Source organism: Mercenaria mercenaria, chromosome 2 (assembly GCF_021730395.1).
Source record: "Mercenaria mercenaria strain notata chromosome 2, MADL_Memer_1, whole genome shotgun sequence".
In the NCBI taxonomy this organism is placed as follows: domain Eukaryota; kingdom Metazoa; phylum Mollusca; class Bivalvia; order Venerida; family Veneridae; genus Mercenaria; species Mercenaria mercenaria.
In genome coordinates this window covers 77,149,608-77,175,799 of record NC_069362.1, presented here as the reverse complement: position 1 = coordinate 77,175,799, position 26,192 = coordinate 77,149,608, and the positions used below count along the sequence as shown (strand labels likewise).

The following is a 26,192-nucleotide window of genomic DNA, read 5'->3' as shown; positions in this document are numbered from 1 at the left end:
TTTGAACAGAACACCTGTCCACAGTTTCTACAGTGATGACGTCTCTCTGAGAATGAAAACCTGACACCACACTGCAGACACGTCTCTGCTCCATCGTCTTTCATCCAGTGGTCAGCTACAACACGTCCTGGTTGGTCAGTCACTGTCCAGCTAAAGATACGACCCTTGGCATCACCAACATATACCGTCTTGTGGTCCCTATGTAGAAAGAGAACAGCACACGGAGACATAACAATTTTCTACCCTGCTTATGAAGTTTTATTACATTTTTCTCTAAAATAGTAGAATATTAGAGAAATATATTTGGTATTTTCGTTGAAGAATGTCCAGTTTATTTTTCACTTGTAAGAAACTATAAAATCAGTAAAAAGGCTTGGTACCCTATTTTATACGAAATTGTCTAAAAAAATAAATAAATAAAATTCAAAATTTTGATAAAATACGTAACGTCTGTTTGTTTGTTTTGTGTTCAATGCCACTTTTCAACAATATTTCAATTATTTAACTGTGGCCAATACAAACCTATGCTCCGCAATTAACTTACAACTCTGTCAAAATTCAAATCAGAGTTATGGGGATTGTTTCTCCTGGTGTAATCTTTGATAGTAAATAACTATTCTAAGTTTCAAGTCGAAACTTTCAAAATAACAGATTTTTGCCTTTTTCAAAAATCTTAACCAAAACATTCTAAGTTAAAAAGGGGCATAACTCTGTCAAAATTCAAATCTGGGTTGGGGTTGTTTCTCCTGGTGTAGACTTTGATAGTAAATAACCACTTTAAGTTTCAAGTCAAAAGCTCTGATAGTAACAGAGATATTTAACTTTATCAAAAGCTTTAACCAAAAAATTCTAAGTTAAAAAGGGGCATAACTCTGTCAAAATTCAATCAAAGTTAAGGGGACTTTTTCTCCTTGTGTAGACTTTGATAGTAAATAAATATTATAAGTTTCATGTCAATAGCTTTGATAGTAACAGAGATATTTGACTTTTTCATAAACTTTAACCAACGGCGACGCCGACGAGTGCAATAGCTTTACTTTTCTTTAAAAAGTCGAGCTAAAAAGGGCTACAAGGGTCAAGGGTCTTAGTTATTTTTGAAGAGTTACATTTAATTCAACATACAGAACATAATTTTGTGAAAACTAAAATACACCTTATAATTTTATGTGCTGCATTTCCATTGTGCTGTTTTCACAACAACATTATGTGTGGTGCTCTGCAGTCCACTAAATACAGAAATTAAACCACACAAAACATTTTTGTGCATACGCTTATATTCACTTCGAATCTTTATGAAAAGGACATTCTCAAAGTATTGAAACACTTCTTCATATACCATTAATAGCTAACTTGTAGTTTTATAAAGTATCAAAAATTTAAAATGAATTGTTCTGAAATGTTATCAGCATATCCATTTTTTTCATCAACTTTTTATTCTATTGATCACTGATAAAAATTAAGGCCTGTTAACTTACAGAAAACAAAAGAAACTAGAATTGTGTCTATTGGACATGAATGCCCCTACATACTGAGCCTCTAAACATAAGATTTTTCTCTATATTCTACAAAATGTATAAAGCAAAACTATTAAAGGGCCACAACTGCGGTGAAAATAATCCCAGAAAAAAATCCTTCTTTTAAGGTCATCTACACACCAAGCTTGTTCATCCGTGAAAGTCTGAAGCATATCAGGCTAAAAGTGTGGGAAGTGGTGGACACAAAAGATTTCTGGACGTACATACGGTTATACAGACAGCAACAATGCTATATGCTCCTTATATAATATAAATGTGTGGGGGCATAACAAGCATATGACACAATACTGAAGATCACAGACATACATCACAGATTACAGTCTAACAGTAACTCTGTACTTTCTAAGCTTAGGCAAAAAAGACATCTTAATATTAGATGTTAAAGACATCCTAACAGATGTAACCAAACTCTCCTCTAAATACTTAAGGAAATGAAAGCTGTATTAACCTTGATAAAGCGACTGCAGTAACAGCAGCAGGATCCTTGTTATCTTTCCTCTCAAATGCTGTGTGCATTGTTAACTTGCTGCGGAACACCAACTGTCTCTGCCACCGAAACCCTGATATACACAAGCAATGCTTACTAATTATTAATCTAATTTATACCGATTCATTTTTAATAAACAAACTCTTAAAATATATATCAATTTACTGAAAAAAATTTAATTTCATTGTTAAAGATTAAAAACAATGCTCCCTCAGGAACTGCAGACTCTTTTAATTCTAATATTGAGTAGATGGGAATGTTTGTATAAACAAAATTAATGCATAGAACTATTTTCTACATTCCTTATGAACATCATTGCTTTCCTCTTTGCTTATTGTGTCACTGAGTAGAAGATTTCTTCTGAAAGGATGGAAAAGAAATGCCATGCTAAAGTACCTTCTCGGAGAGTATTTTTAGTTCTCTTTCTGTACTTTCTGACAATATCCTCTGCAGAACTGACAGTTTTAACTTCTGCTTCTGAGATAACTTCAAAGTCTGAAGACAATGACCTTTTACTCTCAGTGTCCAGGGACAATGACCTCTTAGTTTCTGTTTCTACCTCGTCCTTTATATCTGGATGACTAGCACTATGTCCTATATGCCCAGGCTGAATCTAGAATCAACAGATCATGCATTTTTTATTTCAAAGATACACAGGTAAATTACAAAACTGATGCAGTCAGTTTACTTGATTTAACTTTTGTAAGTAGGCAATAAGTTCATCTCAATCTTCATTGTGGACAGCTTTTTCAAAGTTGACTCTGGCTGTCACTAGATCTCTAAATCCTGACTATCTATAACTGACAAAAGATGTATAAATGCTGTATAACAAAATGTACAATTCATTACAATATGTCTTACCTAATGCATAAAATGATGGCTCTTAAATTTTGCAACACAGATAATTGATGATTAATACAAACCTTATCATCACTGTTTGTTCTAAGTACATTCTCCAAGCTTTCTGTAGCCTCCATAGCTGATGAGACAGATACACTTCCAGCTGACTTGACACTCTGAACCTCACCATCTCTGTTCAGTTCTACATCACCCCCAACAACTTCCTCACCAGCATACAGATCACTTATACTACTAGATGTGCTTATATTTCTGTCTATTGCACCTTGAGATTCCCGGCCTGGCTTGGCTGTACCTTCAAGTTTTTCTAACACTTTAGACATAAAATGACTATTACTGTCTACTGATGAACTTAATTCAACAAGTTTAGAAGTCAAATTATCTGGGTCCTTAAAGTCCTGTAATCTCTCTGCTGCACTTTGGGTATCTTCATCATAACTATCACATGATACACTGCGTTTCCGGCGATATGGAATATCTTCCGGTTGACTAGTTTCAGGGGAGGTAATTCTTGCTTCATCTACAGTATCAGCAGAGTTACCTTCCATTGCAGTTGATTTTTCTGGTATGACTAGTTTGGTTTCGTCCGGTACCTGAACATACTCCACACTCCACATCTAAATCAAATACATGAGGTAATTACCTTAAAGCAAGTCTAGTCCTAAACGGTTTAGAGTTGTGAAAAGCAAGTGCCTCATGAAGACACTTCTAATTGGTTTGAATACTCTAATCCATATAACAGTAAATATTATTAATTAATGTGTGTTATTTTATTTTACATATACAACTTGTAATAATACAATCATGACGTATGTACTTGAAGCTGGATTTAGAATATATTTTTGGTATGGGATTGCTTTTGTTGAAAACATTTTCGGGGATGAAATGGTAAAAAAGTCATGCTGGCTCTTGGAGTATTGCAGAAACCTCTTATATGCAAAGAAGAGGTCCATAAGTTATGAGAATCATACATCTGCTTTACCCTGAACATCAGCCTTAAACCGTATCCTTTTTTACCACAGTATGAAAAGTGCTTATCACTGACCTCCTCAATTCAAGTAACTATACTACAAAAAATTAAGATAAAAACAAGTTTGCTACACTTCAAAAGACTGAAAGATAAATTCAAAAATACCAGACAAACAAAATACACTTACTCTTACAACACCATCACTACTGCCAGTCAGAATCACGTTTCTACTGTCCCATTCCATCAACTGAAATAATTACAATCCTTTCATAAACCATTAAATCAGTATATCAGATACTGATATATTTAAGTTTATTTATCTTATAACAATATCACTGTAAACCAGAATATGTAGTAACTAACATTTTAGTTTTAAAGTATTCCCCACTCCTCTTAAAAGACAAACAAATTTACATTTTAATTTACAAAGCACTCTTTCACATACGGAATTATGAAACTATTTGAAGTAAACAATTTACCTGTGACATGGCAACACAGAGGATCTGGTGGTTTCTAACAGATGCTGTATTTACACAGGCTACCTCTTCACCGTTAATATTCCATACATGTAGATAGGTACCACCACATGATGCTATATCACCCTGGAAAATACATAATATTATAATGTTTAGAAGAGTAGTTTTGTAGTCACTGTAATCTTACTAACATATCAAACTGACTCATTACTATAACCTTGGTTACTGCTTATATAATTCTGATATACAATGTATTTCAACTTTTCAGTTAATGGAACATTTAAACTTTCAGTTTTCATTTAAGAATCAAACAAATTTTATGTACGAGAATGGTTTAAGATAGTTACAGTAAGTTCATTAATGCAGACAGCTGCCACAGGTGCTGTATGTCCTCGTAACTGTCTAACATACACCAGTCTACACAGGTCCCAAATGATACATGTCCTGTCTCGAGAACCGCTCACAATAAAGTTATACCAAGCAGAAGCAGCTACACAAGTTACAGGTTCGATATGACCATATAATGGCTGCTTCAGATCAACTCGTTTGTCCTTCATATTCTGTTCCCAAACATTTACAACCTACAAAACATAGTATTACATGTTTACCAGAGCTTGACAAATACAGCAGAACACTACAATGGAATTGCTAGAACATATTTGCAGGGATGGAAACTAAAGCATTTCCTTAACTCATTCCAAATTTTTGGCTGTTAAAGAAGTCTGGGCAATTATACTATATGTTTATTACTTATATATACATTCAAAGTACTAGGTGACTATAGTTACACTAAATGTACAATCTGCTGTTTAAGCATCATCTTAAGCACACTCTCAACATTCATAAAATCATGATTTAATATGTCCTTTCTGTTTGATCTCACTGACATTTTGTACACAACTGTCAGATGGTCAGCCAAGATAACAAGAGCTGTCCATTAGACATTGGGCTCCGCTATTCGGCGATTTGACAGGAAAATGAATTTATGTCTCAATTAAACAATGATGGCCCTTTATCGCTCACCAGAGTTGATCTGGCATACTGACCTAGTTTTTGACCCAAATAACCCAGATTCGAACTTGACCTAGAGGTCATCAAGACAAACATTCTGACCAATTCTCATGAATTTCAAACTTTAACTGTGGACTCTAGAGTGTTAACAAGATTTTTCTTTGATTTGCCCTAGTGACCTAATTTTTGACCACACATGACCCAGTTTCAAACCTGACCTAGAGATCATCAAGACAAACATTCTGACCAAGTTTCATTAAGATTGGGTCAAAAATGTGGCCTCTAGAGTGTTAACAAGCTTTTCCTTTGATCTGACTGGGTGACCTAGTTTTTGAAGCCATATGACCAAGATTCTAACTTGACCTAGAGATCATCAAGACAAACATTCTGACCACTTTTCATTAAGATTGGGTCACAAATGTGGCCTCTAGAGTGTTAACAAGCTTTTCCTTTGATTTGATCGAGTGACCTAATTTTTGACCCACATGACCTAGATTTGAACATGACCTAGAGGTCATCAAGGCAAACATTCTGACCAATTCTCATCAGTTTCAAACTTAAACTGTGGACTCTGGAGTGTTAACAAGATTTTCCTTTGATCTGGCTAGTGACCTAATTTTTAACCCCACATGACCCAGTTTCAAACTTGACCTAGTGATCATCAAGACAAACATTCTGACCAAGTTTCATAAAGATCGGGTCACAAATGTGGCCTCTAGAGTGTTAACAAGCTTTTCCTTTTATTTGACTGGCTGACCTAGTTTTTGACCCCACATGACCAAGATTCGAACTTGACCTAGTGATCATGAAGACAAACATTCTGACCAAGTTTCATAAAGATTGGGTCGCAAATGTGGCCTCTAGTGTTAACAAGCTTTTCCTTTGATTTGACCGGGTGACCTTGTTTTTGACCCTACATGACCCAGATTCGAACTTGACCTAGAGATCATCAAGACAAACATTCTGACCAATTCTCATCAGTTTCAAACTTAAACTGTGGAATCTAAGAGTGTTAACAAGATTTTCTTTTGATCTGGCCTAGTGACCTAATTTTTGACCCCACATGACCCAGTTTCGAACTTGACCTAGAATTCATCAAGACAAACATCTGACCAAGTTTCATAAAGATTGGGTCACAAATGTGGCTTCTAGAGTCTTAACAAAGCAACTGACCCACAACGCACGACGCACACCGCACGCCGACAGACGCCGGACAATGACCGGTAACAATAGCTCACCTTGAGCACTTTGTGCTCTGGTGAGCTAAAAAAAAAATTTAAGTATGAAAGGGGCATAATTTGGTCAAAAGTACAAATCAAGAGTTATGGGGATTGTTACCACACATAAAGATGATGATGATAAAGATACATTTTACAGTTTATGTTAAGTTACAGTAAGATATCAACAACAGTAACAAAGATATGACAGAACAAGAGGACCATGATGGTCCTGAATTGCTCACCTCTTCCCACATGACCCAGTTTTGAGTATGACGTCGTTTTTTTCTATTATTTGACATAGTGACCTAGTTTTTGAGCTCATGTGACCCAGTTTTGAACTTGGCCTAGATATTATCAAGATAAAAATTCTGACCAATTTTCATGAAGATCAATTGAAAAATATGGTCTCTAGAGAGGTCACAAGGTTTTTCTATTATTTGACCTATTGACCTAGTTTTCAAAGGTACGTGACCCTGTTTTGAATTATACCTAGATATCAAGGTGAACATTCTCACTAATTTTCATGAAGATTTCATGAAAAATATGGCCTCTAGAGAGGTCACAAGGCTTTTCTATTTTTATACCTACTGGCCTAGTTTTTGATCGCACGTGACCCAGTTTCGAAACTGACCTAGATATCATCAAGGTGAACATTCAGATCAATTTTCATGAAGATCCATTGAAAAATATGCCCTCTAAAGAGGTCAAAAGATTTTAGTAATTTTAGACCTACTGACCTAGTTTTTGACCGCAGTTGACCCAGTTTTAAACTTGACATAGATATCATCAAGATGAACATTCAGACCAACTTTCATACAGATCCCATGAAAAGTATGGCCTCTAGAGAGGTCACAAGGTTTTTTTTATTATTTGACCGACTGACCTAGTTTTTTATGGCACGTGACCCAGTTTCAAATTTGACCTACATATCATCAAGGTGAACATTCTGACCAATTTTCATGAAGATTTCATGAAATATATGGTCTCTAGAGAGGTCACAAGGTTTTTCTATTTTTAGACCTACTGACCTAGTTTTTGACCGCACGTGACCCAGTTTCGAACTTGACCTAGATATACATAAAAACACCGTCAGAGGAATAAGGTATAAAGAATGAGTAAGATGTACGTCTGAGTGAATGTGAATCAATTGTCAGGTAGTGGACGAAATACTAAGCATGAACCACTTGTGCACTGCATTATTTGTCCGAACCTTGTGTAATACAGATATTTGCAAGAAAACGTTTTGACTGACATTGGCAGATTGATAGTACTTTGGAAAGTGCCTGGCATAAGAACTGAAAGCTATGGTACACTTTTTTTATTTAACTTTAATGGGGGCCAATGGCGAGTGTTTCAAGGAACTCAAGTGTCACTCGTCTGCACCATCACTCGCAAGACAAGGGCGACTTCTAAAAATAAGTTGCAGACATTCAGACCAACTTTCATACAGATCCCATGAAAAATATGGCCTTTAGAGAGGTCACAAGGTTTTTCTATTATTTGACCTACTGACTTAGTTTTTTATGGCACGTGACCTAGTTTCGAACTTGACCTAGATATCATCAAGGTGAACGTTCTGACCAATTTTCATGAAGATCTTGTTAAATATATGGCCTCTAGAAAGGCCACAAGGTTTTTCTATTTTTTGACCTACTGACCTAGTTTTTGACCGCACGTGACCCAGTTTCGAACTTGACCTAGATATCATCAAGGTGAACACTCTGACCAATTTTCATAAAGATCTTGTGAAATATATGGCCTCTAGAGAGGTCACAAGGTTTTTCTATTTTTAGACCTCCTGACCTAGTTTTTGAAGGCACATGACCCAGTTTCAAACTTTACCTAGATATCATCAAGGTGAACATTCAGATCAATTTTCATGAAGATTTTGTGAAATATATGGCCTCTAGAAAGGTCACAAGGTTTTTCTATTTTTAGACCTACTGACCTAGTTTTTAACCGCACATGACCCAGTTTCGAACTTGACCTAGATATCATCAAGGTGAACATTCTGACCAATTTTCATGAAGATCCATTGAAAATTATGGCCTCTAGAGAGGTCACAAGGTTTTTCTATTTTTAGACCTACTGACCTAGTTTTTGACGGCACTTGACCCAGTTTCGAACCTGACCTAGATATCATCAAGATGAACCTTCTGACCAACTTTCATAAAGATCCCACGAAAAATGTAACTTTAACCCTTAAAAATAACCCAAGTATAACACCTTGGTGACCTTGACCTTGGGTATAATTGGCCCAGCCTCTGCAAATACTTTGTTTGTATGCTGGGCAATGTTAATGTGAAGTTACAGTAAGATATAAACAATAGTAACAAAGATATGACAGAAAAACAAAGGTTGCCAAAAACTTTAACCAAGAAAGTGACACGCCAACGCTGGGGCAAGTAGAATACTGGAGTTAAAAAACTTGTCAATTAGTTTGTACTTAATGTTCTTTTTTCTGACATGTAAAATCCAACCAGAATCCAAGAGATAATTTCAAAGCTACTTGGAATCAGTAATGATTGTGCTTTTTAAAACAATTTTCAGATTAAGGAAAACTTTTCTGTCAGAAGGATATTTGCTATAAACAGACATCATCAGATCAACTTACACAGCTTGTTCCTCCAGTTATAAACACCTTGGAGTTTGGACAAGCTGCACACAGTATTTCACCATTATCTAATCCCTCAAATATAGATGTTGCCTGAAAAAGTTAACACAAATTTATATACACATATCTCCAGGCAAAGGTAAGAATGATAGACTCATTAATATACCACATAAAAACAATGCCTTCTTTGAGAAATTCAATCTGTGAAGAGTTATGCAATACAGAAAACATAATTATGCAAAATACAGATACAATCAAATACATTGCACACTGAAAAAACCAAATTCCGTCAAAACCCCGCCTACCGGTACTTAAGTCAATTGGGAAAGCGCAGATCTATGGATCGCAGGGATGTTTGATCCCCGGGCAGGCCTCTCTGTGATGATTTGATAAAAGACATTGTGTCTGAAATCATTCATCCTCCACCTCTGATTCATGTGGGGAAGTTGGCAGTTACTTGTGGAGGTTTGTACTGGTACAGAATTCAGGAACACTGGTTAGGTTAACTGCCTGCCGTTACGTAACTAAATACTGTTAAAAAATGGCGTTAAACCCAAAACAAACAAAGTCTGTCAAAAATCTAATCAATGAATCGTCCTGAAATTTGCCACTATTGGTAGGTGATTTGGGATGCTTCTTAAACAGAAAAAGAGCACCAATACATGCTGTTTTTTTTTTTAAATTTACTTTTAGCATTTTATATAGAAGTATGAAAGATGTTGGTATAATAAATGTAAATAGTAATGAATTTTTGTTGTGTTTGTATCTGCTATGCTGATAAATATGGTTTAATGATGTCGATGGAGATCCTGTCCTAACACGATTCTCAGAGAGCTCTGTAAATCTCTAGTAAAAGCAGGGGCAGTTCTAGCGGATGTGTTTAACAGTGCGTTCTTTATAGTGCGATAATACACAGACCAGCTTTTCTACTTGCATCAATAAATCAGTATAAACTAAACTAAATTAAAGATATTTTTATTTCCAATCATTTTCTATTTTATACTATAACAGTGTTATATTACCTTTTCTGATTCATAGTTTCCTATTCTGACACTGAGATCAGAGAAACCCCAGGCGAGATATTTGTTGTAGTTTGTAGGTATAAGCACCTTGTTCTGCTCCACAGCCAGGACATAGCGCTCAGTGTGCATAATCTGACCTACAGCACTCTTCAACTCTACAACACACACCATAAATCAGCATACTGCTCACTATTATAAACTCATCAAAATAATATCTACTTAATTTTTCAATCCAGTTTGGAAGAATAAAAACAGTAATTATCAATATTTCATGTTACTTATTACAGCTTATATACCGGTAACTATTGAAATGTGATTCATTTATTAACATTTTCATAAAATCAGTTTGCTGTTTATGCCACTAAATTAGCATCACCAAATAATAAACATTGAAATTATCTCATCCCAATACAATTCATTAGTTTCCTATCTTAGGAACTATTTTCCACCTAAATGGGATGTTAGTAGATATAAGACATTTACCTTTCACAGGTTGCATACATGGTTTGAGATTATCAACATTATGGAAGAACAATCTGTCAGCCAAGTTTGATGAAAGTTCTACACCTCGCAAACTTAACTTCTTTTGTGGGTGTGACTTACGGAATATCTGAAAATGAAATCTTTCAAATGAGCAAAAGACTAGAAATCTATCCAGTGGAAAATTTTATCCCACTAGTATATAGTATACACTGAACAATAACGAAGGACTATAAGTATGAAAATTTAGACCTGTTAGAAAATTTCTTTCTTCACACACATACACTTCAAGGATAACCACCTTCAAAACTCAAGATAGCAAGACATACATACACCAGGAAATCTATATATTATCCCAATTCTATTTTCAGGTAACCTTAAATTAATTACAATACTTCCATACCTCCAAGGACGCAATAACAGCTAAATTTATTTACTTATTCAATAAATGAAATAGGTCATATTTGAGAGAGAGTGTCATAATCAAGATTTTACTAGTCAAGATAAAACATTTTCTTACTCTGCACCCGATTGCCTGACTGGCAGTGTGAAAGAACAATAATCAGTTAAAACTGAATTATGCTAAAACTGAATTTGGACAAACTATTACCTGTTTAGGAATCTGACCAAAGTTATTGATGAACCCAATGGTGGCATTTTTCTTGAGTGGGTCATCAATGCTGTCAATGTCTACATTTCCCTCATAGAACAGATGATGGAATACATTGACAGCGTCGACAGCTGTCTGGCCTTGCTGCTTGCACCCAAATATCAGATCTATCCATTCATGTAGTCGTGAACTAACATAGTCAGACTCCAATGCCTGATGAATGTAAAAATATTTATTCAATTTTTTTTTTTCAAACTCATTTAATCCTACATTAAAATTGTGCAGATATTAAAAGTATGGAATATCACATACAGTGTCATACATTAGTAATACATGTACTAAAACAGCCAAAATGTTTAAAACGCAACTCATCAACCTCCTCTTGGTCCTCTGTGAACCAAATTTAAAACATATCAAACAGAAATATTTAAGAACAAGAATGTCACTATAAGTGCCCCGAAAGCAATTTCAAAGCCCTTTGATGAATAACAAGATATCTTATCTGCAGATGAAACAGGATCTATGATGCCTTTGAAGGGACAAGGTATGGTCTGGCCAATAAACTGGATCCATGTTACCTAACACGACCATGTTAGACAATTAGTGTTGTGACAGGAGACCAGGGTCTTCTATAAGACATGTCATTATGCTATGATTCGTTTCAGTGCTAAGTATTTACACAAGAGCACCACCTTGCGGGTGCTGATGCTCATCTGATTTTTTTTGTGTAATAGAAATATTGTCCTACCCATGATTTTCTAAGTCTAAAAAGGGCCATCATTCTTGCAAAAAGCAGGATAGAGTTATGTTTCTTGATGTTCAGTGTCCACTTATGATGGTGAAAAACTGTTGCAAGTTTTAAAGCAATAGCTTTGATAGTTTATGAGAAAAGTTGACTTAAACATAATACTCAACCAAGAAAATGATTTTCTAAGTCCAAAAGGGGCAATAATTATTGCAAAAAGCAGGATGGAGTTATGTTGCTTGCTGTACAGGGTCAGCTTATGATGGTGAACAAGTGTTGCAAGTTTCAAAGCAATAGCTTTGATAGTTTAAGAGAAAAAGTTGACCTAAACATAAAACTTAACCACGAAATCTGATATTTTCTAAGTCCAAAAGGGGCCATAAATCTTGCAAAAAGCAGGACGGAGTTATGTTTCTTGCTGTACAGGGTCAACTTATGATGGTGAACAAGTATTCCAAGTTTCAAAGCAATAGCTTTGATAGTTTAGGAGAAAAGCTGACCTAAACATAAAACTTAACCAAGAAAACTGATTTTCTAAGTCCAAAAGGGGCAATAAATCTTGCAAAAAGCAAGATGGAGTTATGTTTCTTGATGTACAGGGTCTGCTTATGATGTTGAACAAGTATTCCAAGTTTCAAAGCAATAGCTTTGATAGTTTAGGAGAAAAGTTGACCTAAACATAAAACTTAACCAAGAAATCTGATATTTTCTAAGTACAAAAGGGGCCATAAATCTTGCAAAAAGCAAGATGGAGTTATGTTTCTTGCTATACAGGGTCAGCTTATGATGGTGAACAAGTATTCCAAGTTTCAAAGCAATAGCTTTGATAGTTTAGGAGAAAAGCTGACCTAAACATAAAGCTTAACCAGGCAACGCCGACACAGACGCCGACAACTGCTCAAGTAATGACAATAACTCATCATTTTTTTTCAAAAAATCAGATGAGCTAAAAATGCCTTGATAAATGGCTCAGTTATGGTTCTTGTGCAGACAAGTGTGTAGACAGATGGAGCCCAAAATGCGAGATGGTGTAATTATACACCCCTGCAGAGGAATAAAGAACAGGAGTATGTGGTTACCTCTCTGTGTGCCCTGATAAATTCTCTGGGATCACCTTTAGCCCATGGTGGTAAGACAGCATCATTCAACTGAACACCACTCTGCTTGTAACCTGCTCATAAACAATTATACATTAAAACTGAGTAAACAAATTTATTGTTTGTCCTGTAATGAGGTTGTCTCTTCCTATATACTAACTTTAAGTTAGTCTTTAACAATTTAGTGTTTCTTTTGCAAGTCATTTCACTTTTAATCTTGAAAAAAATTGGTTAAATGTGTTCAACATGTACTTTCAAAGTACAACAAAGCCAAACTTAACTTTTCAAATAACTAACATTATCTTGTAAATTTCAATCTACTGACAGAAAAAAGTCATACCGAGATCAAAGTTATTATCATTAACAAGGAATTCAGGCAGATAAAAGAATTCTGGTATAAGTTCCTTCACATCAGCCATGTTGTTTTTGGAGGCTGACAGCCAATTCTCTTTCACACTGTGGAACATTCGATCAGCCAGGTCAAAATGACCACCCTTTATAAATAGAAAAAATAGATAAATATAACATACAATTGTGTCTCTGTAATTGTCAGATAAACTGGACAAAAATATTTGTCTGAAACTTTAGTTTCTTCAATGATTTTCTTATTTTATCAGTTAGTTGTTTTGGTCACATCAACATAATTTAGGTCCTTACAACTTCCAGATTAAATGATGGTGGAAGATCCCTAGATGGCCCTCAAAGCATCATTTTATACATGGGCCAGTCCCTAGATAGAACCATGACCTTTCACAGTTAAGCTGAATAGGTTCCTTACATACAAAATTTCTACACCCCGAATAAGGTATCAAATCCACAACAGTGAAGGGCAAGTGACCATAACCACTTAGATACTAAAGACGCTTTCTAATACAACCTTAAATTTCCACCCAATAAACTTCTAAAACAGAAAATGATCTGCAAATAAGAAGTATGTTTTTTGATGGAAAAAAAAAACAACTGTTAGATACCTTATGTTGAATTCAAACCCTACCTGTAAGTTGAGGAATGTTTGAGTAAATGGTTCCAGTCTGACCAGGTATGAGGCCACAATCATAGCAGAGGAGTAGTGTGTACCATAGTGGTATGGTGGTGTCTCACCTACAAAAACATCAAGCAAATTCTGGTTATAACTCACTTAAAACAGATCATATTCTTAAATGTTGAAGGTACCTTTATTATAGACAAGTGAATGCTCTGCTCTTGAAATATTCAGAGGTCAGCCAATAGATAATATTCTTAAAATGAGCCGTGCCATGAGAAAACCAACATAGTGGGTTTGCGACCAGCATGGATCCAGATCCGCGCAGACTGGTCAGGCTCCATGCTGTTCGCTTTTAAAGCCTATTGGAATTGGAGAAACTGTTAGCGAACAGCATGGATCCTGACCAGACTGCACGGATGCGCAGGCTGGTCTGGATCCATGCTGGTCGCAAACCCACTATGTTGGTTTTCTCACGGCACGGCTCAAATAACTAAGACAGGCTATTTTAATCGATGACAGTTCAAAAGACAGCAGAAACATACATTACAGCAAACATACCGATATATGGTTACTTCAACACAATTCATGACAAGTTTCTCTTAGAAAATGGAAGAAAAAGACATCGAAGCAATACCTTGCGGATCATCCCAGTCGTGGTATCTTTTCTTGAAATGTTTCAGTCTGTCTGGGGTCTGAGCTCCCATTGGTTTTGACAGGTCACGGAATGTTTCGGCTTTACACAAATCCAACTCCTATGTGTAATATAAATTTAGCTTATACTTTACTGGACTGTAAACCATCTTTGTTTGCAATTACAATTCCAATTCATCTAAGGCAAAACAAAGTCAGGTCAGCATGACAAATTATAGTGGCCTACTTGAAGGAAGTATACATAAGAAAATTACATACAATCTTATAGTGATGTCCAATATACTGGTAACTGTATTTCAAAAAAACTTGTCTATAGACCACTCTTGGAAAATAAACATGTATTTTCACAGAAGAAAGTGCTCGTCTTTCAGATGCTTGAAAGTGAAACAGGGCATATTTCAAGAAATAGAGCTATCACTGGAGTGGGTGAGTATATAGGACAATGGTTTTAGTCGAATACATTTAGTGATAACTGACTGAAATAGACAAAGTGCAATGAAACAGTAACCTGAATTTCTAGGTATAAAAGGGACATAATTCATGGAATCAAAGTAGCCCACCATGTGTCATATGAAGTTCGTTGTGATGTAGAACAAATATTTCCAGTCTGAATCAAATGGTAACAAGAGAAATAAAGTGAAAGTGCATCAAAACTTTAACCTGAAATTCTTAGTAAAAAAGGGATAATAAAATATTGGTGGGTGAGTTGTTGCCCTTGTGTCATGTGATGAAGGTAATAATGAAGAACAACTCTTTTTTAAGTTGGAGCAAATGAATCTAGTAATACCAGAGATAAAGTGAAAGTACTTTAACCAAGGTGTGAACACAGATGTAGACGATACTAGTGACAAAAGGATTAGGATAGCTCACAATAAACTCTGTACAGACAAGCTCAAAAGTGACCTTTGTTGACAGGTGGTCTCTCCACACAAGTAAGTATTTGGAGTCAGAATGGAAAAAGTAACCTTCATAAGCAGGTTTCATAACAATGGCATAAATAGGGAGGTGGTCTTTTACACAGTTTTTGACTGTATATGTAACATCTTTAGAAAAAGAGCATAATTTTACTTATCTAATTCATGAACTTTTATATGGCAGACTTTTTTAGATACAATGTCAATACCATTAGAACAGATAAAGTATTTACCTCAGAATCATAGTCTGCAACAATCCATGGAAAGACAGGATACTGCATTAGGTCATTATACGACCTTCCAGCCAGCGTGTTCAGATGCATCAAATACTGGAAGTTGTTGATCTCTCCTCTCTAGAAACATAGACAGACACATAGATCACAACATTCTAATACAAAATAAGAAACACAATGGGTACAGATAAAAAACTGCACTTTCAAAACTTAATGATTTATATCACTTATTTACAAATGGAGTGTATGTGAATAGAATCATTAGTATGGCCACCACTTTAATATGTCTTACTTATTAATATTGATGGCATGTATTTTGGCTAACCATTTGTTCTAAATCAAGGTGCACTAAAAGCACTTAATGATCAAAATTGACTAATATCTAAATTGATATTTTATCAGTTAAATGAAATTACCTCCCATCTCTGTGTCACAGACTTTTCACCCATTAAACTGCTGATCAGACCAGTTCTATAATAGCAATGAAGTCATTTGATAATGGGAATCACAAATCTTGTCTAAACACTGTTACATGTTCAACTGTATAATTATAGCATAACAGATCACAACTGATAATCTAAAATAATCAAAGGTTTGAATCTATATCTATACTTTATAATGAATCTTTTTTTTTCCAATTCAAAACATTTTTTATGATAATTACAAATAACATTATGATTAATTCTATCTGAAACAGCATTGTCTCTAAGCCGTACACTGACTTAATTTGCTAAAGTAAAATTCTGCATGTCAAAACGTACCCAGCTTCTATCCTAGCATTCTGTTTCTGTCCAGACACAGAGAGATGAGCACTGTCTGTAATCGCTGTGGCAACTGTCATAAACCTGTAGAGACAATATGAACAGTAACTTGACTTGGGCTTTAAGGTTTATCAACACATTACATTGTGTTACAGTGCCAAACAGGACTAAAAATTTTGGTTTCACATTTACATCAAAATAAAAACACAAGTTATGGAATCCAAACTATTAATCACAGAGATACAGTAAAATTAAGTTTTCAAGCTCTATTTAGTGCCTCTCACATCAAGCAAGGGTATGGCAGTCATTTTCCAATTCAGAAATAAACATACCAGAACCACGAGACATAAATGTTAACTATCATATACGAAAGTCTGTCGTGAAGACATATTTGCAGTATTAAATTCAACACACTTATGTGAAGATCAGATACAACCTGTCAGGCAAACAAAAACCTATGCGTGCTATCTGTACATTTTTCATTTATGCTACACACAGAAAGATGGACAGACTTACTTTGAATAGACTTTATTGCGGACTTTCTTTGGGAAAGCTAGAAGGTAGTTTCTGCCATCTGATGAGAATACCTCTATAGCTATAGGCTGTAACAAATACCGTCGTTTGTGCACTTCACGAATGTCCTCATAGGCAAATTTGTTGTACCTGAAATACATGTACATAAACTAGGGCTTAAAATTTTCTGGAGATTTATTTTGGAAAAACAGTAATGAAAAACTTCAATAGTACACTATATGCAGTTGAGGGTAGTGAACCTACTATTTTAAGAAAATGAACAACGAGTTTAATACGCAATGTTTACATATAATATGCCTGTATTTATGACTGCTTCAAGTTGCATTTTGCATGCTGTCTCATGTTAAACATTTGTGGTGAGTTATTTAAGAAATAAAACCCTTTCATGGAGAAAAATATACAGACTGGACACAAGATAGTATCTATCTGACATCTGACCTCACCGTATGACCTTGCCTTTTAACCAGTTCAATGTTGCATCATGGTTCACATTTGTTGTGCTTAAGCCAAGTAATATGAAAATCCTTCCATGGGATAAAAAGACTGGGCACAAATATTCCTTTTTTGACCATTTATATGATAACTGTGCAACCTTGTACATATATTACCAAAAGTTGCTTTCTGGACCTTATCTCGTTATAGTTAACATTTGAAGCTTGTAATTTGAAAACCCTTCCTGAGAAAGAGATACAGAGAAAACATTAGGTAATTCCTGTTTGATTTTATCACACTGGCCTTGACCTTGAACCGACTAAAAGTTGCATTCTGCACATTGTCTTATTATAGTATCATTTGTCGTAATTATTTGGAAAATACTTTTGCAGGGTAAAATGGTTCAGCAGACAAAACTTTGTGATGAATGACTGGACAACTGAATCAAATATTATATATACCCCTGTCCTATAGATTTAGGGACAGATAACTGTACTTACATTTTTTTCTGGCCTTTTGGTGTCTTTGGAATAATTGGCTCATGCAAACTGAAACAAAAAGAATCATTGGGTGTACAGTATTTCTGAAAAAAAAACCTAGCAAGAAGCATTTAGAATGTTGTATACATAAAAATGCTTACAATTACCTTTCTCCTGTGTATTTCATACTATAACTTACAATATTACTAAAATTTTATTACAGAATATCAATGCTTCTGTGAAATACTACGCTCTTACTGATGTACACATGGACAAAACATGTGAAAGTTAACATACTCTTCAGGAAGTGTGTCTATATCTTTGATCTCTTTAGTTGCCAGGAGAGTGAAGCCATCTATGATATGGAAATGTTCTTTGCCAAACATCAACAGACCCTCTGCTGTCTCTAGACCCTGTATCCTCGCACAGCGGAACATATGGGATATCTACAAAATATGTGAAATTTGCAGTAAACAATTTTCCTCAACTGTTACAAATTCAGAGATGCAAATGAATCTGGAATAAAAACCTGGACATTTCTAGTACTGGAAAGTCCAACAGAGGAAGTCCAATCAAGTCGACACTAAATATAAAATTCTTACAATGACACAACTATTAAAATCTTAAATGTGCTTTGTTTTGGTAACATTTGCTTCAACAAATCCAATCTGTTGCACAATTTTTTGTCATTCCTTATTAGGCCTCAAGTTATGTTTTTAAATGTCAATGCTTCCATACTTTACATATTTCAGGTTAGAAAGGGACACATTATAATTTGCTTTATAAACACAAGACTGCTTTTCTAGGTTTCTTAGTTGTCAGTCTCATTTAATCATATCACCTTTTCCCCGTCTCCGAGGAGCCTCAGTATAGCCTGGTTATCTCCCTTTTTCTGTCCTGTCTCCTGTACAGTTTCTGACTGGTTCTCCAAGCTCTCCTGACCATCTGTCTGGTCTACTTTCTCTACATCAGCATCATCATCATCATCATTACTTTCTGGCATAGGCTTTTTGATCTTCTTTGGCAACAACTTTGGTATCTTCATAATGTCTACAAATAGCATAGTCATAGAACTTACTTTTCAAGTAACTAACAAGAGAGATCACAAATCAAATCATATGACTTATATTCATAACTTCACTTCATCATCTTTTTCATCCATTGACTAGTGAGAGATTTTTAAAAACAAGAGGGTCATGATGGCCCTAGATCACTTGCCCAAGTTTCACTGCTAAAATAGGTCAACATTTTGTATATATATATCTAATAAAGACAGTTTTTACTGTGCCAGACTTTCTTCCCATAAAACTTAACTTCATTTCAAAGTCAACAAGAGCACCGCCTTGCGGGTGCTGACGCTCATCTGATTTTTTTTGTATAATAGAAATATTGTCCTACCCATGATTTTCTAAGTCTAAAAAGGGCCATCTTTCTTGCAAAAAGCAGGATAGAGTTATGTTTCTTGATGTACAGTGTCCACTTATGATGGTGAAAAACTGTTGCAAGTTTTAAAGCAATAGCTTTGATAGTTTATGAGAAAAGTTGCCTTAAACATAATACTCAACCAAGAAAATGATTTTCTAAGTCCAAAAGGGGCAATAATTATTGCAAAAAGCAGGATGGAGTTATGTTGCTTGCTGTACAGGGTCAGCTTATGATGGTGAACAAGTGTTGCAAGTTTCAAAGCAATAGCTTTGATAGTTTAAGAGAAAAAGTTGACCTAAACATAAAACTTAACCAAAATATCTGATATTTTCTAAGTCCAAAAGGGGCCATAAATCTTGCAAAAAGCAGGATGGAGTTATGTTTCTTGCTGTACAGGGTCAGCTTATGATGGTGAACAAGTGTTGCAAGGTTTAAAGCAATAGCTTTGATAGTTTAGGATAAAAGCTGACCTAAACATAAAACTTAACCAAGAAAACTGATTTTCTAAGTCCAAAAGGGGCAATAATTCTTGCAAAAAGCAAGATGGAGTTATGTTTCTTGATGTACAGGGTCTGCTTATGATGGTGAACAAGTATTCCAAGTTTCAAAGCAATAGCTTTGATAGTTTAGGAGAAAAGTTGACCTAAACATAAAACTTAACCAAGAAATCTGATATTTTCTAAGTACAAAAGGGGCCATAAATCTTGCAAAAAGCAAGATGGAGTTATGTTTCTTGCTATACAGGGTCAGCTTATGATGGTGAACAAGTATTCCAAGTTTCAAAGCAATAGCTTTGATAGTTTAGGAGAAAAGCTGACCTAAATATAAAACTTAACCAGGCAACGCCGACGCCGACAACCGCTCAAGTGATGACAATAACTCATCATTTTTTTTCAAAAAATCAGATGAGCTAATAAATGATCTATAACCTACACTATTTAGACATTCATATTTATTAGATACAATAAAGTTGTATATATTTTCCTACCTTCAGGTGACCTTTCCTCCACCTCGGATTCTATAGAGGGGAGTTCCTCCGTGCCTAGTTTGATAGGTAACACTTCATCCCCAAACAGACTCTGTGGACGGTACTGTAGGTAGTACGCTTTACTGTCATAACTGATTGGTATCTTGTACTTCAATGGCTGTAAATATTGTAAAAATTTTTAAAAGGCTTTCTATCTCAAAGAACACATTTACTTAATGTCTTTAAAAGGAATGCAAAATGTTAATTACAGTTACAATTCTTCTAAACAGCTGCATTTACAATAGGTAAATTTAGGATGACAAATAATATGCTAATTGTTGATACACCATGCACACAGTACTATAAATATTGTTTAATGATTGTTTCAAGATAGTTGGAAGTTGTGTGTTTGCTAGACTAGCTATATATGTGCAAACGTATCCACTAATTAGATGGGTGCTATAATGACAATGTTGCCTGTATATTATATCTACCACTTACACTATTGTCCATGTCAGGTCTGTACGGATAGTGTACATAGAACATGTTATTCTTTACCATCTTCTTGCGCATACGGAATGGACCTACAAAAAGTTACATAAAAACTGCATGTATTTTTTCCAAGAGTCTTATGGCAACATTTAATAAAGTCATAAATTATCATGATTTAATGTTAAAAATAAAAGAATTAGAAGGCAAAGAAAGAAAAGAAATTCCAGCCTCCTTAATACTATAACAGTCTTTTTTTAATAAAGCAAAGAGAAAATATTACAGTTTTACATTTTTTTCTTAAGTAATTAATACCTGTCCCTGCAAGCATATTTACATTCAACTTCTGCCTTTACCATACCTTCAGTCATATCAAGCATCCATTTATCAAGTCTAGATCCTACAATTGGTCCCCATAATCCCCGTTCCCTTAACAACTCTTGCTCCATTTGTGTCCACTCCTCTGTCAGGTACCTGTAGTTAATACAACAATATCTGAGTAAAAAAAACACGCCTGTTATGAAAAAACAACATCTGTCTTTAGAATTGACACCATCCTTCTGGTCTTGTGTCGGCCATCATTTTTATTCATAACATGAATTGCTTAATATGAAGATGATGTTCAAGAGATAGTGAAATACAATGTAAAATACTGCAGGTAATGTCATTAAAAGGATTACTTGCTCTACTTCTTAAAATCAAGACAACAGGTGTTTGTGACACTTACCATGAAAATTTGACAGAAAACAGTACGTCAAATTATCAATTACTTTGAGAAAGTGTCTATGTCTTCAGCATTTCAACAAATTCTGATACAAAATGCTACAAACCAATTATCTTAACAAGGCAGATTAGATACAACTACAATTATTTACTTACCTGTCCATGTAATCCTGGTCTGTAAGTACTGTCCTGTGCTGTAGTTCTACAGATCCTTCACCAACAAGTGGTCCAGGTCACTTATGTAGTCCTGTTATATCAAATGATTGTTCTCCTTACACAAAATGCCGATCACCAACATTACAATTTAAATGGCTACTTCTATCATACAAAATATAACTGAATCAAAAATTTATTGAAATACGAATTTCTATAAAGCTCATAGCAAGTTTTAGGTTCAATAATTTTAATTTATAAAGCAACTTACTGTGGATGAGATGTGGTGGTAGGCAGATGACTTCAGTGGAAGTTCTCCTTGTGCTTTCCTTGTTGCAAAACTAAACTCTTACTGCTCACCATCTGTATAGTCTGAAAGTTAAAATCTCTCCATCAGTACCTTACATTTTACAGAATCGACTATAAACATTTATTTTTATATAGTGTATAGTGTATGCAGTAATTTTAAACACAGTATAAGATCACTGTTTTCAAAAAATTGTACAAAAAGCAGTATGAGTACTATTCAACTATTATTTTAACACTTTTGCTTTTTAAAATTGCCAGGGCCAAACACTTTCTTTTACCATTGTTTTTCTCTAAAGGGAATATACTCTCAAATAAACTTTAAATTCTGCTTATAGGTTTGTATATAACATATTTTCACCATTCAATAATTTGAAAAATTTCCTTATTTGTGAGGTATTTTCTCAATCATTGAGTAGCTCCTTGCGTTCATTCTCAGCATAGGACCACCCAATACGTCGAGGCTTGCTCTTGTTTACTGGCCTGTTATTCAGAAACAGTTAAACTTGTGTCAGTGTTTCAAGAATAGAGCATACCTGCTAAAGCTGCCATAACTGTCATAAAAGATACTTGCTTCTACTTTTATTGGCAGTGGTTGATTAAGAAGTTCAACTGAATACAGTTCATACACCATTTCTTACTTCTATTCAAATCCTTCAGACAAACTGTAAAAGTAAGTTTATTCGCACTATTTATGTAAATTGCGAGATGGCAATTAAATTGAAAAATAAATTCTATCATGTATGACAAAATTTTGAAATCCGTAGTATTACAGTCCTATACATAGCACTTTGGGTATCGAATCATATCACAATGATTATATAATTTGGTTTTCAGTACAACATTATACTGTATAAAAATATTGGGTGGTTTTCATAATAACTGGAGTAATTAACAGAAGGCAAAACTTTCTACCAATATAATTTACTTTAGAAAGTCTACAAATCTAATTTTCAAGGATAAGCTAATCTCAAAATGTAGAATTTCACAATGTTCAAATTTCATTGATTGGATTTCTAAAGATTGAATCGACATTGAACAAAATAAATCCAAAACAGTAATGTTACAGAAGCATAAAATTTCATTTTATAGTTAAATGAGAATGTCTAGATTCTTGTCAGCAAAGTAATACAGGTACATGTTATTTAAATTGACAGAAAAGTATGAGTACTATCAATATTAATTTTGACACATTTGTGTAATTGAGGTCAAACATACTTTCTATACATTGTTATGCTAAATGATGAAGGAACTTTAAATAACTTTACAATTGGTATGGTTTTGTAATTGCATTTTTCACCAATTTCAATAATTTGAAAAATTAACCTTGATTTGTGGAGGTATTTTCTCAATCATTGAGTAAGCTCCCTTGCGTTCATTCTCAGCATAGGCCACCCAGATACGTGAGGCTTGCTCTTGTATTACTGGCCTGTAATTACAGTACAGTTAAACTTGTGTCAGCTGTCACCTTCACTAAGCAGCTACCTGCCTTAAGCAGCCATACTTAAAAAATCACTACTTTATTTTTTGGGTGGTTGATTAAGAGAGGTTCAACTGAATACAAGTTCCATACACCAGTCTTACTTCCTATTCAAATCCTACAGACTAACTGTAAAAGTAAGTTTATTTGCGCACTATTTTATGAGAATTTTGCGGATGCAATTAAATTGAAAAAATAAAATTCCTATCAATTGTATGACAAAATTTTGAAATCCGAGTATACATGTCCCTATGAAATAGCACTTTTGGGGATATCATGAAATCATATCACAATGAATTGATATAATTTTGGTTTTACAGTACATACTTTATTACTGTGATAAAATATGATTGGGTGGTTTTCATAATAACTGGAGTATTTACCAGAAGGCAAACTTTCTACCAATATAATTACTTGAGAAAGTCATACAAATCTAATTTTCCATAGAGATGAAGCTATTCTCAAAATGTAGAATTTCATAATTTCACTTTCATAAGAGGATTTTTTCTAAAGTTTTGAATCACATTGCACTAATGCCAAACGTATGTTAGAGATTCATTTTACTAAAATGAGCAAGTCTAATCTGCAAGCAAAGTAATACCACAGGTAAGCAATAAAGTAGCACAGTGCAAGTTCAGTGGCTCTCATGCATATATAATTTTTGCACAGCATTTTTATTGTGAATCTAAATCATACATTTCACTCAATCTAAATAGACGTAAATATTGGAAGAGACTTTAACATAACTATTACCTAACAGAGTGAAGATCTGGAGCTGTGAAGTCTGCAGTTTTTGCCAGATCTTTGTTGTTCATCTGTGTCCTAAATATCTCTTCCAGCACCTGAATCATAGCAGAAATATCACCAATATAAATATCTTGCAAGAATTCAATCTGACATAATGAATCACCAATGTAGTCTATGTTGTTTTCATTTTTAGACACACTTTTTGCTGAATCTATAACATACTTAAATGCATGTGGCGATTGTTTGATATACAGTCTAACCTGTACTAACGGTCACCTCCAATCAGCGGTCACCTCTGCTCAGCGACCATTTTATGACGCCCCCGACGGATTTTCCTCTATTTTATCACTTTATTCAGCGGCCACCTGCCGTCCGCGGCCAGCGGCCACCGAAACTGCCTCCCGACTGCCGTATTTGACCCCTTTCAGCGGCCATTTTTCTTTCAAAACCAATTATTTTTAGGCAATAATCGCCGAAAATACCCGATTTTTTGAGAAGCCTGTGATTGCTAAGTTTCGCGTGTCTTCACCACAAGAACGACAAAATGACATGAGCTCCTCAATTAAAACTGATAACCAAAGGTGTAATCCCCTTTTTATTATGATCAAATGGCCAGTAATTATCGGCAATTAGCGTGTCACCTCGTGTCAATTTTGTTGTTCACAGTTTAACCTCGGTTAAGGATAATACTCGATAACTAATTAGTAGCATAATATTTGTGATTTTTTATACTTCTGTCATCAAAATACTATTAAATTTATACGAAATTAATTGTTTTTGAAAATAATATAAACCACTCTATCTTTTACGGAACGTAATGGCAATCTTTGATTTAGCGTAGACAGTAAGCGCGGAGAGTAACTTCCCTTACCAAAATGGCGAAAATTGTAAACAAACTTGTTTGGAAGTTGTATAATTGTCTGTAACAATTTTTGTAGTAACAAAAAACACACCGGAGTTTTAGATTGCTAAGAAGACCATTCCTTTTGCAGAGGCAAATGCATGTCATTGTATCCGGTAAAATTATAATGGAAAACCCAAAAAGAAATGGGCCTAAAGGCTAAACTGGTCATAAGTCTGAATACATATACTGGCTGCACCTCCGATCAGCTCACCTGGCTTAAGCAGCCAAATTGTCTGCTTCCCTTGGCTGGCTGCTTAAGACAGGTTAGACTGTATATATGTTAATTCTCTGTTGTAGAATAATAATTATGTCTCTTGTCTCACTACCCTTTTAATTATGTTCCGTACTAAAACTTGTATATCAGCCATGACCGTCTTACTACAGTGGAACAACACTTGCACTAGTACTGATGGCTTGATCACCATGCTAGACTCTAGTAGTTCATGTGGTCCCTGGTTGTCTTCTTTTAGCTTGAGCATTTTGCTCATCCCCTTGTGACTTAGACTAATGGGTGTACCACTATACAAATAAAGATATATCTGACTTTTCTAAGTGGACACAGGATCCCTTCTGTTTCTAAATTGCAACGTACCGGCTTCTTGTGAACATAAAGCTCTTCCCACACACGTTTAGCTGCCTTTGATACTAAGAACAATCCCTCTGTAGATGCCCTGCCCCGGCGGGGTGAGTCGAGGCTCGTACTGTCTGCTTCTGTATCCAGGCTCAAGTGCCATGTAGTCTTTATTGGATGCTCCTCTTGCAAGTTGGTGTAGCTAATATTGAAACATTTTATAAGTAAAAGATTGTCATCAAGTGCTATGAGATCATAAGCATTCCACTGGACAAATTTTCCTCGATTTTGTAATTGTATTAATCCATAGAAT

The 26,192-nt window shown here is 34.9% G+C and overlaps 1 protein-coding gene across 1 annotated transcript in view; it reads right to left on the bottom strand.

The window, feature by feature from the left end:
* Positions 1-26,192, bottom strand: part of LOC123562298 (WD repeat and FYVE domain-containing protein 3-like) — a 113,275-nt gene that overhangs the window by 6,033 nt on the left and 81,050 nt on the right. Inside the window, 32 exon segments of the mRNA XM_053537018.1 lie at positions 1-198; positions 1,984-2,095; positions 2,419-2,635; positions 2,946-3,497; positions 4,038-4,097; positions 4,330-4,452; positions 4,674-4,907; positions 9,172-9,264; positions 10,194-10,348; positions 10,677-10,803; positions 11,284-11,496; positions 13,108-13,199; positions 13,466-13,619; positions 14,120-14,226; positions 14,745-14,862; positions 15,909-16,028; positions 16,325-16,379; positions 16,670-16,753; positions 17,186-17,332; positions 18,136-18,183; positions 18,412-18,560; positions 18,956-19,164; positions 20,528-20,684; positions 21,008-21,090; positions 21,357-21,469; positions 21,875-21,923; positions 21,926-21,965; positions 22,143-22,217; positions 22,618-22,647; positions 23,504-23,606; positions 24,411-24,499; positions 25,901-26,081. Coding sequence (XP_053392993.1) covers positions 1-198; positions 1,984-2,095; positions 2,419-2,635; positions 2,946-3,497; positions 4,038-4,097; positions 4,330-4,452; positions 4,674-4,907; positions 9,172-9,264; positions 10,194-10,348; positions 10,677-10,803; positions 11,284-11,496; positions 13,108-13,199; positions 13,466-13,619; positions 14,120-14,226; positions 14,745-14,862; positions 15,909-16,028; positions 16,325-16,379; positions 16,670-16,753; positions 17,186-17,332; positions 18,136-18,183; positions 18,412-18,560; positions 18,956-19,164; positions 20,528-20,684; positions 21,008-21,090; positions 21,357-21,469; positions 21,875-21,923; positions 21,926-21,965; positions 22,143-22,217; positions 22,618-22,647; positions 23,504-23,606; positions 24,411-24,499; positions 25,901-26,081 — 4,287 coding nt within the window.